The 15666-nt window shown below is 34.7% G+C and overlaps 2 protein-coding genes across 7 annotated transcripts in view; one reads left to right on the top strand and one right to left on the bottom strand.

Annotated features, from left to right (window-relative positions):
* Rho-5 (rhomboid-5) overlaps positions 1 to 15037 on the top strand; it is an 85292-nt gene extending 70255 nt beyond the window's left edge. For 3 of the 6 annotated variants that reach the window (XM_083053632.1, XM_083053631.1, XM_083053630.1), the window contains 10 exons: positions 2972 to 3300; positions 3454 to 3540; positions 4013 to 4207; positions 4676 to 4859; positions 5263 to 5499; positions 5589 to 5615; positions 6250 to 6440; positions 6599 to 6895; positions 7282 to 7435; positions 7960 to 13565. In XM_083053632.1, the coding sequence (XP_082909758.1) occupies positions 2972 to 3300; positions 3454 to 3540; positions 4013 to 4207; positions 4676 to 4859; positions 5263 to 5499; positions 5589 to 5615; positions 6250 to 6440; positions 6599 to 6895; positions 7282 to 7435; positions 7960 to 8391 (2133 nt within the window). In that variant the 3' untranslated portion in view covers positions 8392 to 13565. Of the gene's footprint in view, positions 1 to 2971; positions 3301 to 3453; positions 3541 to 4012; positions 4208 to 4675; positions 4860 to 5262; positions 5500 to 5588; positions 5616 to 6249; positions 6441 to 6598; positions 6896 to 7281; positions 7436 to 7959; positions 13566 to 14163; positions 14472 to 14722 lie in introns of those variants that run through there. The other 3 variants (XR_014426770.1, XM_083053633.1, XM_083053634.1) reach the window with 3 other exon arrangements.
* On the bottom strand, positions 14226 to 15389 carry LOC145945539 (dynein light chain Tctex-type 5-like). The gene is made up of 4 exons (XM_083054595.1): positions 15368 to 15389; positions 15125 to 15258; positions 14728 to 14921; positions 14226 to 14391 (listed from the first exon to the last, which is right to left on the bottom strand). The coding sequence occupies exons 1-4, from the start codon at positions 15387 to 15389 to the stop codon at positions 14226 to 14228; spliced, it is 516 nt and encodes a 171-aa protein (XP_082910721.1).
* Positions 15390 to 15666: the final 277 nt, after the last annotated feature.

The following is a 15666-nucleotide window of genomic DNA, read 5'->3' as shown; positions in this document are numbered from 1 at the left end:
AGTTGTTACTGAGTGATGCGATCTGTAGATGTAGTCGTTAATGCCGGATTATGCTGATCTGCGTTTAATTACACGCTCGTGAAATGATGGATTTTCCAGTAAATACTCATTACGCGTTTACCCATCACCGTTGATCGATATTAATGGCCGGCCAATAATATTATTCAATAATAACTCGGATACGGATTAATAAACTCTCGAATTATTGTTGATCGAATTTTTGCAAATCAATTCCTCCCGATAGGTATTTTTTTACCCTGTCTTCTCTTTCAACGATAAATTAACAATTGTGTCATCTCCTTTTTGCGGGGAATATAATTTAATTTTATGATGTAAAAGTGCACAATATTGGCTTAATTTGAAGTATGTAATTAATTATATCTTATATTGTCTCTGGAGAATAAATTAAAAATATACGAGTATAATATTCTTAATTGTTAAAATTTTTTTATCGCACGAAATTAACGAATTTTTTTCGTGCGATGAATAAAAGACGCAGAGGTAGAATATATGAAATAATTAGAATTAAAATATCAAATTTTTTTTCTATATATGTAGTGGAATATTAATATAAATATGTCACAAATATATACATGTTCTTTTATATGTCAAAGAATTCATATAAAATTGAGATATTTAGCACGGATGAAAATAGCGAGAAGCAAGACGAGGTGCGTGTTTTCTTTTGCGATAATAACAGGCTCGTTAAAGTGGAAAAATTCCAGAGAAGGCGGGGATCTACGCCTCTATAAAATTCGACGGAATTTAATTTCGCGCACGGCTTGCGTGGAATTAACATTTATCCTGTTTATTGCACCGTATCGAGGCCTTTCCGATCGGATTTTATATTGTCGCGGCACGCGTTCTCGATCGTTAATCGTCGTCCCCGCAATTAAACGGTGTATTTTGAAAAATGTGCGCGATAAAAGAAAGTTCTACAAAATCTCTCAATAAAATGACGTTTCGCCGCGTTATTCAACTTTGCTTGATAAATCCTTCGCTTAATAAGAAAATGTGTTACGCACTAAAGTTTCGCTCGTTTATTACGGGATAAACGCGCCAACTTGAACGAAGATGTCTCGTTAAACCGAAGGCCGCAACATCCGAAGAAACAATATCGGCGGAAGTTGGCAGGGCAAACTGCCGTTTAACGCGGTTAGTTTTACAAAGTTTCAGCAGGGATAGCGAGGAGAGAGAGCGCAGATATGGTCAGACACGCGGGGGGCCGATCGGCAGTCTGACACTTATACTACTGGCTGTTAGCAGCCAGTAGTAGATGCCAGCCAATGGTCGGCCGCGCGTGGGTAGAGTGCTTTCGACAGCTCGGACAGTTTATTAGCGATATCGGAATCGGAAACTCGGGTGTGGCAGCGCAGTTAGCCGCATGGTATTTTCAAGTCGAGCCCTCCTCTGGCATATATATATATTGATTTCTAATCGTTATCAGTGTACGATCGCAAAACTCCACCGTATGTCCGCGCCCTTTTTTTTTTTTTTTTTTTTTATGATTTTTCGATATTTTTATATTATTTTTTATAATATTATTTTACATTATTTTATATTACTATTTTTTTAAATTTTATTTTATATTTTATTTTATATTACTATTTTTTATATTATTATTTTCAAGATATTATAGATTTTATTATTAATAGCGAGTATTAATATTTCATAATTCTAATATTCTAGGCGTTAAATTTAGTATTAAAAATTTTTATCTTTTTCGATATCGGAATCGGAATGAATTTCTAATTATTATCAATATAAAATAAATAAATGGCACCGTACGTCCGCATCATTATGGCGAATTTTTCGATATTTACAAGAAATTATAGATTTTATTATCAATAACGAGTAATATTACATAGTTTTAATGTATAGGCATTAAATTTGATATAAAAAAAAATTTTTTTTTTTTTATATTGAAATTGCAAAACTCGGAAGTGCAATTAATCACGATATTTTAAAATCGATCTCTCTAATATATATATTTTGATTTCTAATTTATTTCTAATTATCAATGTACATATGATTGTAAAATCACACCATGTTCGCATCTTTTTGGAATTTTTCAACACATTTACAAGACATTATATATTTTATTATTAATAGCGCGTATTAATATTACATAATTCTAATATAGATGTTAAATTAATATTAAAATTTCTAATTTTTTCGATGAAGTAAAATTCTTTAAAAAATATTTTTTTATAAAATGCAAAAAGGGACGAATTTTTAAGCATAAATTTAAGCGTATTAAACAAAGCCCCTTCGAATCCTGACGAATTATTTCTTCTCTTTCACGAGGGATCTTAAAGAGCGTTATATTTTTAACTTGCACTTTATGTAGAGACGATTGCCAAAAATTGTTAATTTTATACTCTGTAGGAATTTTAGGACCTTGATGTTTTCCTTTTTTTATTATTTATTTAGTTTGTACATTTCATCATAATTTTCTCTTTACGTGCACAGAGAGAATTTTCTCTTAGAATTTACCCTGAAAATCATGATAATCGTGGGACAATAAAAAGCATTTTATGAGAATTTCTCCAATTAATATTTATCACAATAAAAATAATAATATCTATCACAATAAAATATAAAACATGTTTGATTAATTTTACTAAACTGCATAGTAAAATTAATCAAACATGTTTTATATTTTGTGATAGATATTATTATTTGTGATAAATATTAATTGGAGAAATTCTCATAAAATGCTTTTCATATTATATTGTCCCACGATTATCATGATTTTCAGGGTAAATTCTAAAGAAAAAATTCAGTGTGTATATATCTCTACTTAAGTCTACTTAATTTTAATTTAATATTAGAATTTTGTCTCAACAAACTAGTGGGATTCGATACTTTTGGAGCGAAAAGGAGGAATCTCCCAATGTATACTTGTACTCGCGAGCGCGCAAATATCGCATAATGCCATTAGATTGAAGCACGTCTGTCTGTTTGCCAGTCGTTGACGAGGCAGCGTCCTCGCGAGCGCTCGCAATCGCGTCCGGAGTCGCGCAGCTTCCCGCCGAGCACGATCCAGTACCTATCGAGGACGGAGGGGGTGTCGTACCCCGACAGCGGCCTGGACGAGGAGCAGTCCTTCTTCGAGAGGCCCCCGCCGCCTCCGCCGCCCCTTCCGCCCCCTCCGACGTCCCAGCAGTCGCAGCAAACATCGCAGATCGATCAGGCCCCCGGAGGACTCGTCAAGGACGAGGAGGTCGGCGCCAAGATCGCGGATATCCTCGACGGCGCGCAGGATCGCGAAAGGATCAGTTCCGAAGATCTGGTCGGGTAGGTTCTACCCCCCCCCCCTAGGAGGATTTTTTGAGATGTCTTATTAAGAAAAATCGTAAAGGTATAGATTCGTCGTAGATTGAATTATTTTCCCGAAGGAATTAAGAGTTGGTTGTAATTTGATACTTATCAAGTGTTTCCCGTTCACAGGTTCGTACAGCAAAAGGACGACAGGACGACGATCGACGGACAAGTTAGACGACCCCGTTCGATCACGAGGGACCACTATATTTCCAGGTGAAGGCTCATTTCATTAATTTTTAGTCGATTAAATATCGCAATCTTTTTCAAATATTAGAGACCGTCAAATAATTAATTTCTCTCAAATTGATATCGTAATTAAAATTGAATAATCGCAAAAAAGTTATTATATTTATACTTGGAAAACAAAATTTTCTCCAATACCATCTTTTTCGTGAATTTAACAGTCGAGGATATAAATGTTGGAAATGTCTCGTGGAAATAATCAGCTCAATTAAATTAAAAAAAAAAAAAAAAAAAAGAAATTTTCATGCTTCGAACAATATAATTTGCAAGATTTCTTTCGCTCTTGATGACGATCAATCGAAAAACTGTCGATGTTTGGACGTAAGAGGAGTAAGCCGAGATCGCGAAGTCTACTTTATTCGAGCAAAAGCAATTTGCAAAATAGATTTGTCGTTGTTCTCCGACAAACTTGCAAGCGTGTATAACGAGAATGAGATTACAGAAAGACAAGTTGGAGCAGGTCGAAGTACGACGCGCCCCCGACGACGGAGGGTACGAGGTTACCGCAGGAGGAGGGGGTGACTCTCCGCAGGGAGATAACCGGGGCCACGAGGATCTCCCGCAGCACGATCGATCGTGTCTTCGACAACAGCAATCGACGGAGATACGGAATGGGCATCGTCGGTCGTTTCTTCGGGTACGCCTGCCTCCTCGGCCTTTGTGCGATTATTAAACCAGAAGTCGATTAATTCAATTAATTTCTGCGAGAGAGTAAAATTACCTTAATCGGAAAACGATTGACTGCGAAGCAGAAGTTTGAAAGTAAATTTCGTATTTTGCAAGTTGTATGTTAGATGGCGAGAACTTTATATCAAGACACAAATCTTGCTAATTATTATCGGCCTGCAATCTTTGCTCCAAACACTTTATACAATTGCTATTTTATTATATCTTTTTATATATTTTTTTATATATATAAATTCTTTATATTTTTATATTTTTCACGTGTCGATATTTTATGTATATAATAATATTATAATAACATTGTATATCTTTCTGATAATTTTCTATCGAAAACACGTTTCCCGGAATATCGAGATTATAGTAACACGTAGTAAAGAAGACAAAACAGATCATTAAAAATTTTCCTTCTTGTTTCCATCAGACGATCTTTTCGGAAAAGTGTCGCGCAAAAGGTGGACGTCAGGAAACAGTTGGACGACTTCGAGGATCACCGACCATATTTCACGTACTGGATCACCACTGTGCAAGTATTGATCCTGATAATATCTCTGGCGTGTTACGGATTTGGTCCTGTTGGCATGGATATCACTCATCGGTCAGGATTGGTAAGCAAATACAAATTACTATCCGTTAACTTTAATTATTCTCATTTTGAGTCTCGTCGTTAACACATTTTCAAAAAATTATACATTGTAATTAATCGAAAAATTAATTCTTGCTGACAATAGATTTAAAAATTTCTCTTGCGCAACAAGATGAAATTATTATTTATCTATATGCTGAATCAAAGTAAATAGCAAAAATAAAGATACATGATTTCTTTAAACATGATCGAGTGTAACAAAATTTAAAATTTTCTAAGATATACATTTTTGTAGAATACTTATAAGCTATAAAGACACTTGATTAAGTTGTTGTTGAGCATTTGATTAAAAGTGGATTGTAAGAATGGTTGAAAATTCTATAAATAAATGTATAGCGATTGAAAAATTATTGAATTCTGTCCAGGTTCTCGTGACGAGTTTGTCGTTGCAACAAGTTGACTACCAGGAACCCGCGAACTTCTGGCTGGGCCCTAGGGCCGCGGATCTGATTCATCTTGGCGCCAAGTTCGCGCCGTGTATGCGCCGGGACATCAAAATCCTGAAGGAGATTGACGTCTGGCGGGAAAGAGAACGGGATACCGCTTGCTGCATCAGAAACGACGATTCCGGCTGCGTTCAGTCCAGCAAAGCGGATTGCTCTGTGAGTTTTCTCGATCTTTAACACTTGTATAACTGGCTCTTCACAGTCGCGTTCATGTTAATGTAATTTTCTTCCATGCGCGCCAATAGGTTCGAGGATTGAGATCCACTGTTACGGTAAATCATGTAATCTTTACTTTTTTTGGTACGAGAAAAGCACTTAAATGAAATTAGGGAGTAAGAACGCAGTGTTTCCTTGTTCATTATAATAGTCAGTATCATAATGTGATAAGAAAGATACAAATTTATATATAAAAATATATTTAAAAAGTAACTAAATATATTATTAATAATTTAACTTTGAACGTAATCAAAAAAGAAGAGAAAGTATAATTTTTTTAAAAATTAGGTTTGAATTAAGTGCTTTTTCTCTATTATTAAACGTCTAGAAAGTTTATGATTAGCACAGATTAAGAGCATACATGTTGATATTTAAAAAGGCTTGAAAATATTTTATTGGCGATGGATCTTATTTTCCAGACTACTTTTCCTTGGAAGAAGCTATTCTTAGATAGAATTTTTAAGTTTTTAAAATTTTGCAATTAATTTTTAAGTACAAAAGAAATCATAAAAATACATTAAACATTTTATATTTACTTTGCGATGTACTCTTTTAACTTTAGCAAATAAATACGCAAAACCTTCTTGTTAATTTGTGCATGTTTTAATCTGGATATATATTCAGCGATTTTTTAAAAATCTCAACTTTACTGATAACGAGGGTGAATTGTGATCATGTTAAATTTCGCAGAATACAATCTCGATCTGGAAGAAGTGGGGACCCACGGACAATGGACCCGGCGGCCGGATCAGTGGATCCGTTTGCGGATTGGATCCAAAGTTTTGTGATGCCCCGGCAAGCATCGCGCCTTACGAATGGCCGGACGATATTACCAAGTGGCCGATCTGCCGGAAAACCAATCCCTTCAACCACCGTTTCAGGTATCAAGTGTTTTCACATCTTCCTTCGTCCAATGCGTTTATTATCGAAATTAATAGAATACCGCTGAAAGAGAAGCAGATTGCTTGCTAAAAAATAAATAAATAAAAAATAAATAAAATAAATAAGCGGTGAGGATTAACGGAACAATTCTCAACAGTAAAAACGGAAGTCAGAGGGGCAACGGCAACTTTCCCATCGGCCGTTACAAGGATAAGATGGCGGAACATATGGTTTGCGAGATAATCGGTCATCCGTGTTGCATCGGGATTCACGGGATGTGTCGAATCACCACGAAGGAGTACTGCGATTTCGTCCACGGTTACTTTCACGAGGAGGCGTCGCTTTGCTCGCAGGTGGAGTGTTTGCACGACGTCTGCGGAATGATACCGTTCCTGCATCCGGAATGGCCGGACCAGTTTTACAGGCTCTTCACCACTATCTTCCTTCACGCCGGGTAATAAAGAAAAACTCCAATGAATAAAAAACCGATTTACATATATTTATCGCAATATCTATCTGAAAAAAAGCGGAATTGATTTTACATTCATCTTCATAAATTTTGTTCCAATTGTACATAAATTGTGCACAAAACCAATTTCACTCGATTAAGATATAATCTAAAGAGTAAAAAAAAATATATCGATTTATTTATTTCAATAAATTGACCCCGATAAACGCCAATTCGATATATTTGTCACGATAAATTTATTTTAAAAAAAGTCGATAAACATAGTTTATTCGTCTTTATCAAAGTAAAAGCCGACTGAAAAATTTATCTCGATAAATTAATTCCGAGAAAAATCAAATCAATTTGCTTATCCCATCAATTTGGTGTTGCAGAATCGTCCATTTGGTAATTACGTTACTGATTCAGTATTTTCTGATGAGAGACTTGGAAAAGCTGACAGGATCTTTGCGCATTGCTTTGATATACTTTATTGGTGCTCTTGCTGGGAATTTGGCCAGCGCAATCTTTGTCCCTTATAGAGCAGAAGTAAGTTTTTAAATTCTGTTTTAAAATAATGTTGATAATTTTTCCTTTTTGTTGTAAAAAAACACATTGCTTTATATAGTCTAATTTTCGAAACAATTAATATTTGACATTTATCAAAGTGACTGGATACAATTAATTTGTTAAAGTTACCTTCTTTCATAAATGACATTTTATTATACTTGTCACAATTTAAATCTCTGCTGTTTACCCAAGCCATTAAATGCATTTTGTTATCTTATTATCGATATTTGTCTTTAATATACTCTCTTATGGCTATATCAGAATGTTTTTTTTTTTTCCCCAAAATTACATATTTGTTTATATATCGGACTATTGATTTTAAACAATCATCTGTTTACAATGTTGATTAATTTAAGTTATTGCTACAATTTGTATTGCTATATTTACTGAAATTTGTCACTTTTTCCCCCAAAATCTCAATTCATTTTTCGATGCATGTTTGCGAAAGCAAGTTTTTTGCTTTTTAGATTTCGTTTATCAATAGTGACGTTTGTTTTTTACAGGTCGGTCCAGCTGGCGCACATTTTGCGTTGCTGGCCACGCTGGTAGTCGAAGTACTGCATTGCTGGCCGATGCTGAAGCACCCACGTCGCGCACTGTCTAAGCTGATCCTGATGCTGGTGGGATTGTTGACGCTGGGTATCCTACCTTGGGTGGATAACTACGCGCATCTGTTCGGCTTCATCTTTGGCTTCTTGGCGGCCTACGCGCTGATGCCGTTTATTTCGTTCGGCCATTACGATCGTAGACGGAAGATACTGCTCATCTGGGTATGCCTGATCCTGATCGTGGGCCTGTTCGCCCTGTTGCTCGTCCTCTTCTACAACGTGCCAGTGTACGAGTGCGAGGTGTGTAAACTGTTCAACTGCGTGCCATTCACCCGCGACTTTTGCGCGTCCCAGAACATCAATTTCAAACGGGAGGAGCAAGTATGACACACGGGGCCGCGGTTCATAGTCGAGCGCGAAATTGTTCCGTTCGGCCCCCGTCTTCACGCTTCTCATCATCGCGCACATCACTATGATACACCGTCATTCACCGCGCTGATTTTGGCGATTCTCCTCATCGAATCCCGAAGCCACAAAATCAGTTGAAGCTGATCCAAGGACTTTTTCGTTTTTATGGATAACCAAAGCTCGAAATCTTTGAAATTATCAAAATCCTATAATTATAATAGAAGAAAGTTTTCAGAACAAAAATAGAATATTTTTTCAATCTTTGGGAAAACTGGAAAGAAGAGTGTTCTGCGATCTTTGCGAAAGCTGAATACAAAATCGGAAGAACTTCTTGAATTGCTGAAAGAAGACTGGAAGATCAATAAATATTTTTCTTTGTTAACTGGAGGATAGATCAAAAGAAGAACTTTTAAAAATCTTGAATCTTTAAAAAATATAAACACGATATATAACATATTGAAACAAGAATTTCTTGAATCTTTGAAAAAAGTTGGAGGAATAAAGAAGAAGAAAGTCTCTTAGATTTTGGGTAAAGTTTGAAAGAAGATCGATAGATATTCTCTTTAATTTTTAATCAGAGAAAAATTTACAAATAAGGAATCTAGCATTTCTGAAGAAGCTGAAGAAAGTATCGAAAAAATAATTTCTTGCCTTTTCTCGATAAAATTGAAAGAGAAATCCAAAAGGAACATCTCTTTGGCCTTCAATCAATATTAAACGGTCCGGATTGTCGAGCTTTGAAGAAATTGTGAAAGGTGTTGCAATGTTGTGAAATGCGAACTTTGAAAATAATCCGGTTATTTAACGATTGCGCTTCCACTATGAAAAACAAATCGGATCACCGAGCTTTTGAATGAGAAATTTCACAAAATCTTCTATTATCAAAGTTTCGCGACGTTTCCCGAACTTTGAAGATCAACGATCATTTTTGGATCGTCCGTGAGAGAGTGATATGGTGCATTCGGGGGACATGAGGGGTTTGTTAGTGCCTGGATCGAGCGGGTGAAGATGATGGAAACCCGACCGACATTTTCGCTACTGCCAACGAACGTCAGAGAGGAACTCGTGTTCGTCGACGCACGACGATGCCTTAACATTATTAAGTCCCAGCGTAGTGATTGGCTCCCAACGTGAGCTGGCCGAGGCCCAGCGGGCCTTGTGGGAGCCCAGGACTCTGAATCGCCGACGGAGTGTGTGTGTGTGTATATATATACATGGATCTCTTGACCCGCTGATTATGACGGATGAGATGTTCCATGGATCATTTAGGATTCCGCGAAGTTTGATGACATGGCATCCATCTCCTCGAGGTTTGTGTTAATAAGAGAGAGGGGGAGAAGAAAGCTGCAGATGTAAATAGGATCGAGTCTTGTTACCGTTGTAAGAACGACCTTAGTAAGTTAACTTTAGGGAGAACTTTGAAAGTGCACACGTCTTTCGTCTCTGCACAATATAGTCCCCCGCACCTCCGACATCCGGAACTATTGTCTGTGATGGCTTGACCTTGGAGATATTTTTCGTAGCACCGCGACGGCCGCGAGCCTTCCTGCAGGGACGATCGGTCGATGTTCACCATCTGGATACCAATCGATAGCTCGCTCGTAAGCAAAATTTGCAAAGTATCTCTCTCTAATTTTTGCTTCGATGAAATTTGACATATTTGTAAAAATGGGCAAAATTATGGGATATATATATATTTCTCTTATATAGCCGAGAAAAGTACATATTTCATAATTTTTCCGTTATTGTGTAATAATATTAGTTAAAGCAATACGTTACAAACTTTACTAATTTATTAATATTAATAGTAAATATTGATAATTTCATACGCAATTGATCACGAATTTACGTAATATTTTGATAATGCTAAATTTTCCTCTCTCATAAAATTGTAATATAAAATGTAGTACAAAATATGGAATGTCGTGAAAAAAAAACAGATAAGTGAGATGTCTGATTGGTATCCAGAGAGGATACGCTCCTACCAAGAATAGGAGGGAAGAGATAGTCCGAGGCAGAGGAGGCGGAAGGAAAGTGTTAACGATTTAAGGTGAAACGAATCAATTTTTTATAATGGCGTGAAAGAGAGCGAGAGAAAGGAAGGCGCGAATATCAGAATTCTTAATCAATTTCGAAGTCTGTAAATACATATTTGCGATAATGAGTGAGGGAGTAGTTAAGAGAGACGGTGGAGGAAACAGATACACGACATATAATATGTGCGCGAAATGATTTGCTGATTTTAATATAGAAAAACTATCATTTTATTGCTTTTATTTGGAAAGGATCCACACGCTACTAGCGTTTCATAATTACAAGAGCTCCTTTTTTTATATCTATGTGACATGAATAATTAATTTTTTTTTCGTCGGAGTCTGTTTTAATCTCTATTTTATACAATTCATCGCAATGATATATACATGTGTGCATATGTCATTTCGTTACGGAAATAAATTAATTCTGCAAGTCCGTAAAATTATATTTAATCGCGATCGGATCAAAGTAAAACAGAAACGCATTATTCGTTCGGTCAATCAAGACGATTTAAAATAACGGGAGAAAACATGTTGCAAGGAAATACAATTTTAAACAGAAAAATATTAAATATGTAAAATAGATAAATTTGCGACTAAAATTAATGAAACAGCACTATCGCATGTATCTCTTTATATGATATATTTCTGTATACATGTGCATATATATATTTATTATTTTATTATCAATTATTTTAAATATTTTTTCCGACAGAGTGTCACATACATAATCACTTTTTAGTCTTTTCAAAATAGTTCAACAGATTGAGTAAAGGCGAGTCTACAGCGATATTTCAGTGATTTGCATACGAAAATTCGAACAATTATATTACGCATATATATACGTGCGGGATGCAAATGTAGCTTTACAGAAAATGCCAATTTGCAAGCGTATCATACCGATTATGATTGACATTGCTCGCATCGTTCGCATTATTTAATCCAAATCTATGCATTTTGGAAACTTTGTGATATACGATTCAATGATCGCACGAAGGGGAATACTGGAAAGAGAGAAAAAAAGAAAAAAGAAGCTCTCTGTGTATGTATGTATGTATGTATGCGTGCGTGTGTGTGTGTGTGTGTGTGTGTATGTATGTATGTATGTATGTATGTATGTATGTATGTATGTATGTATGTGGCGATCCACCACTCTATATTATAAACTTTTTTTCGAATTATATATATATAAATATTAAACGTATACATACGCGAGTTAAGGCGAATCGTCGATGATGAGCAACGTATTGTTATTATTGTAAATGTGTCATATACAGATAATAGCATGCAACAAACACACGATACACGCAACAAGTATACACGAACGTACGAAACAATCGTATATACACATATACATGTATACACGACGGAGATAGATAAATTGAGAACTTTCGATAATTCCATACCGATCACGGCGAGGTGGAATGTCTCGCCTTCTCTTGCGGATAGAGAAAGAGAGTGTGTGTGCATTTGTGTATGCATGTGTGTATGAGAAAAAGAGAACAGAGAGAGAAAAAGGGAAAAGAAAAGGCGTTTTCATCTCGGTTATTGTTGTTGTAAAAGCCAAAAATTGCGGGCGATTTGCGCGATCGAACATATTTTGCATTAATTAATTTTTGATGTAGTTTTTACGGCTGTGTAACACGAAATTTTCGATGGAATTTTCATTACATGGATTGTTTCAGGAATCGCCTACCGTCACTGAGCCATACTTGTAAGAAGCCAAATTAAGAAAAGCTCGTTAATATTGTCTATATTTTATAATAATTTTTTAAATAGTTTTAATAGATTTTAAATTAGGTGCGAGTGTAAGAAGTTTTTTTTTGGGGCGAGAAGAGACTAAGAAATTTTAAGTTCTATTTTTTTGTATAATAGAATTATCTTTTTTTTCTTTTTTAAAATCAAATCTTGACTTATCTTCTGTTTTCAATACACTGAAAATTGATAAAAATGGTAATCAATAAAAAAGAGATTAGCCTCTATAAATATATATGTATAATTTTTTAGTTCTTTTTCTTTAGTTTTTGGATATTGAATATTTATATTATTGAAAAATTAAGGAACTACAAAATTTATTGAAACAAATATTTGTGTATTTTTTGTAAAGTTTAATTTATAGCTAAAGAATCTCATGCTTCTCACTAAAATTTACACATTATCCTACATTATTTATATATATATAATATTGTTTTATTACGTTTTATTATATATAAATTTATGTCATATTTTTTTGTTGCATGTGTGAGGGGAATAGAAATAGAAAATTTATCTTCGCAGTGGTCTTGATAGAGTCTCTCCGATCGCGCGGTTGACTTGCCATTTTTTGCGATGCGGCGAACCACCTTGTAAATAAACGTATGCGTCAAAAATGGACCAAGGATCTACATAGTGCAGCTCGTGCGTGTAAAATTGATCGGCAGGTAGGATTGTAAGTAAAAAAAAAAAAACTACGATGAATCTCGATGAATTATTATGAAGAAAACCCCGTGAAACGTGAGCGAATCTTCAGGAGGAAATTTCACGGAGATCTCTTCTGCGAAATAATCCCCAATCTTCGAAATCAAGAATTAAATGGCCAAACTAACTTTACGCCACAAGTTGAGAATTTTTCTTTAATTAAAAAAAATGTTTTATCTGTTCTCTTTCGAGGGACAACAATTTAACTCTACTGTTTAAGACAGATATTTTTGTATGAACTCTAGTGTTTTACACGTCATTCAGTCATCAGTCCATTAAAAGAGACAGCGTATTTTTGATTTTTTGTTCATTTCCATCTGTTTTCGCAATTTTAAAACATTCACAAAGTTTCGACAAGTTTAGAGAAGTTTGCATCTTGAGATGCAGAGATGGGTCTAAATATTTCACATTGTTTTTTCTCGTCGAACTCTATGATTTCGAAGATTAGCGATTCGATTTCGCGCGTATTGAATTTTTCAGTCGGTCTTTCCTCTTTTTTTTTAATTTGCTTAATTTTTGCGGTGTAAATAAAACGGGCGCCGGCGCGGCGGCGCTGGCTTGTAATTAATTAATTAGGCGCTCTCGCGCCTCTTTTATATAAATATTATACATATATGCATATATTATATATATATGTATATTATATACGACTTAAGAACATTCCACCACGGCCGCGCGGTATTATTTTTCTGTATCCCTGTATCAATAAAAGCGCGATATAAGTATTAAGGACGGACTTTAAGGGAATATACGACTGTATTAAAAATTAAAGATCGAGACAACTTATTATTATTATCATCACATTCGCCATTATCACGCCCATTATTATGATTGTCGTTGTTAATATCATTACGATGATTATCTCGCCCTCGGTTCTCACTATAGTCATCGGTGCCCTTCGATTACGATTATTATTAATAATCATAACTATACATTGTACTTGTCGCTGTTATATACATACACATATATAAATATATAAATATATAAATATATAAAAGAATATATATATACGAATGATATATATATATTAATTTAATAACAATAAAGAAAACGTGAAACACGTGATCTAGTTTGTGTATCACGGATCATTGATCCTTTCTTCAACCAATAATGCATCATTAAATATTTAATCGAGCCATTGAATTATTAGCCAATTACAGCAACAGTTTTTCTTTTAATCTTGTTTAATTTTATTTCAATTTATATATCATTTTTTAAAACGCTCCTTATCTTTATTTAATTCGAAGTTGATGTGTTCCAGGGCTTATTGTTTATCATCACCAAATTGACTTGTCAACTTCAGCGGTGTCTTTTTTAATTTGTTCATTCGTAATACGTTCCCACGACAAGACCCACCACGGCGAAATTTGGAGTCTCTATCACATGGGTCGAATAAGTATCCTTCTGAACGTCCCACAATTTGTCAAAACCGATGTGCACGTCTTGCCCTAATTTCTGGACGATCGTCATGATGATTACAGCTTTGTATCTGGAAACGAGAAGAAAATGAACTGTAAGAATTGCTCAGTCAGATAAGAAACGAACTTCTTCACAACACGTTTGCAAATGGTGTGTAATTATGAAACATTTTTATATACATATATACTTATTTAGGAAATTGAAATATATATTAATCAAAATATAATTACTAATTTCGCGCTTTCTAAGGGCGATAATTTAATTTCAACTAATTGAATTTTATGTGAATGTGCTTGAATTATTTCTAATCGAATTTACGCAAAGGAGAAAAGAGAAATTTGATAAGGTGCATATTACGATTAGATGTAATTATTGTGTCTGTTTAATTAATTGATCGATAGATTACCGATCGTAGTACTTTCTGCAAATTCTGTCACGCACTTCTGCCGACATTTTCTGACAGATTCCGGTACAAATCTGAGGGTCATATTTGAAACCAGTTAAATAATTCCGCATCACATCGCTCAGTATTAGGTCTACGGTTTCGCACTTGAATGGTTTGTAAGGCACAAGACGATAAGTATTTTGATATCTTGGAATCTGACAAATAATTTTCATAATTTTTCATATTTAGTATATCGCACATATATCGTATAATTCAATCTGTCAGTAATTAATGCAATTTACATTTATTTAAAAAAAAAAAAAAAAAACAATATGCATATGTTACAATCTTTTTACTATTTTATGATTATTTCTTTTTGCGTAATAATTGCTACGTAAGATTTATTAATATATAATACCTTGAAGCCACCTTTGCCTGTACGAAAGGATAAGCTACCCTTGTAAAATCCCGTTAAAAGAGATACGGTACTATAGGCTCTTGAATGAACGGCTTTTCCAATTAAGGACCACCCTTTCATTGTGGGACGTGGTGCTGTCAATTAAAAATATTTCCAGGTTTTACGAATTGTTATCAATCATTCTATCGATATTATTTGTATTAATCTTTTTGCCTATTCCTTAGTTAATCAAGACTTACTTACTCATACTCATACTCATACTCATGCTCATGTTTTTTAGAATATTACTCCTGCGTCTTTCTTTTCGATTAAAGGTGTAAAGAAAAAAATTATATTATTAGCGATCAATGTGAATTTTAAAAATTCTATTTAGATTCTTATCCCTTTGAAGTTGGCGCATTTATTAATTTTTATTTACTATAATATAATTTTCTTCTAATGTTATATTTGAATATCGCGCACAAAGTATAGTAACTTTTGATTCGCACTAGAGTGCGGGTTGTATTCGAATCTTGATTGGCTGCGCCATGTTTTAGAAAGCT

Source organism: Prenolepis imparis, unplaced genomic scaffold (genome assembly GCF_030444845.1).
Source record: "Prenolepis imparis isolate NDT839.2.m4 unplaced genomic scaffold, iyPreImpa1.0 SCAF_14, whole genome shotgun sequence".
Taxonomy (NCBI): domain Eukaryota; kingdom Metazoa; phylum Arthropoda; class Insecta; order Hymenoptera; family Formicidae; genus Prenolepis; species Prenolepis imparis.
The sequence above is the reverse complement of the archived record's forward strand: the minus strand, read 5'-3'. Positions and strand labels throughout refer to the sequence as shown.

Coding starts and splice junctions, on each gene's coding strand:
- LOC145945539 (XM_083054595.1), bottom strand. CDS start 15,389: ATGAGTATGAGTATGAGTATGA. Junction 15,259..15,367: donor GAGTATGAGTATGAGTATGA/GTAAGTAAGTCT, acceptor TTTAATTGACAG/CACCACGTCCCACAATGAAA. Junction 14,922..15,124: donor CAGGCAAAGGTGGCTTCAAG/GTATTATATATT, acceptor ATTATTTGTCAG/ATTCCAAGATATCAAAATAC.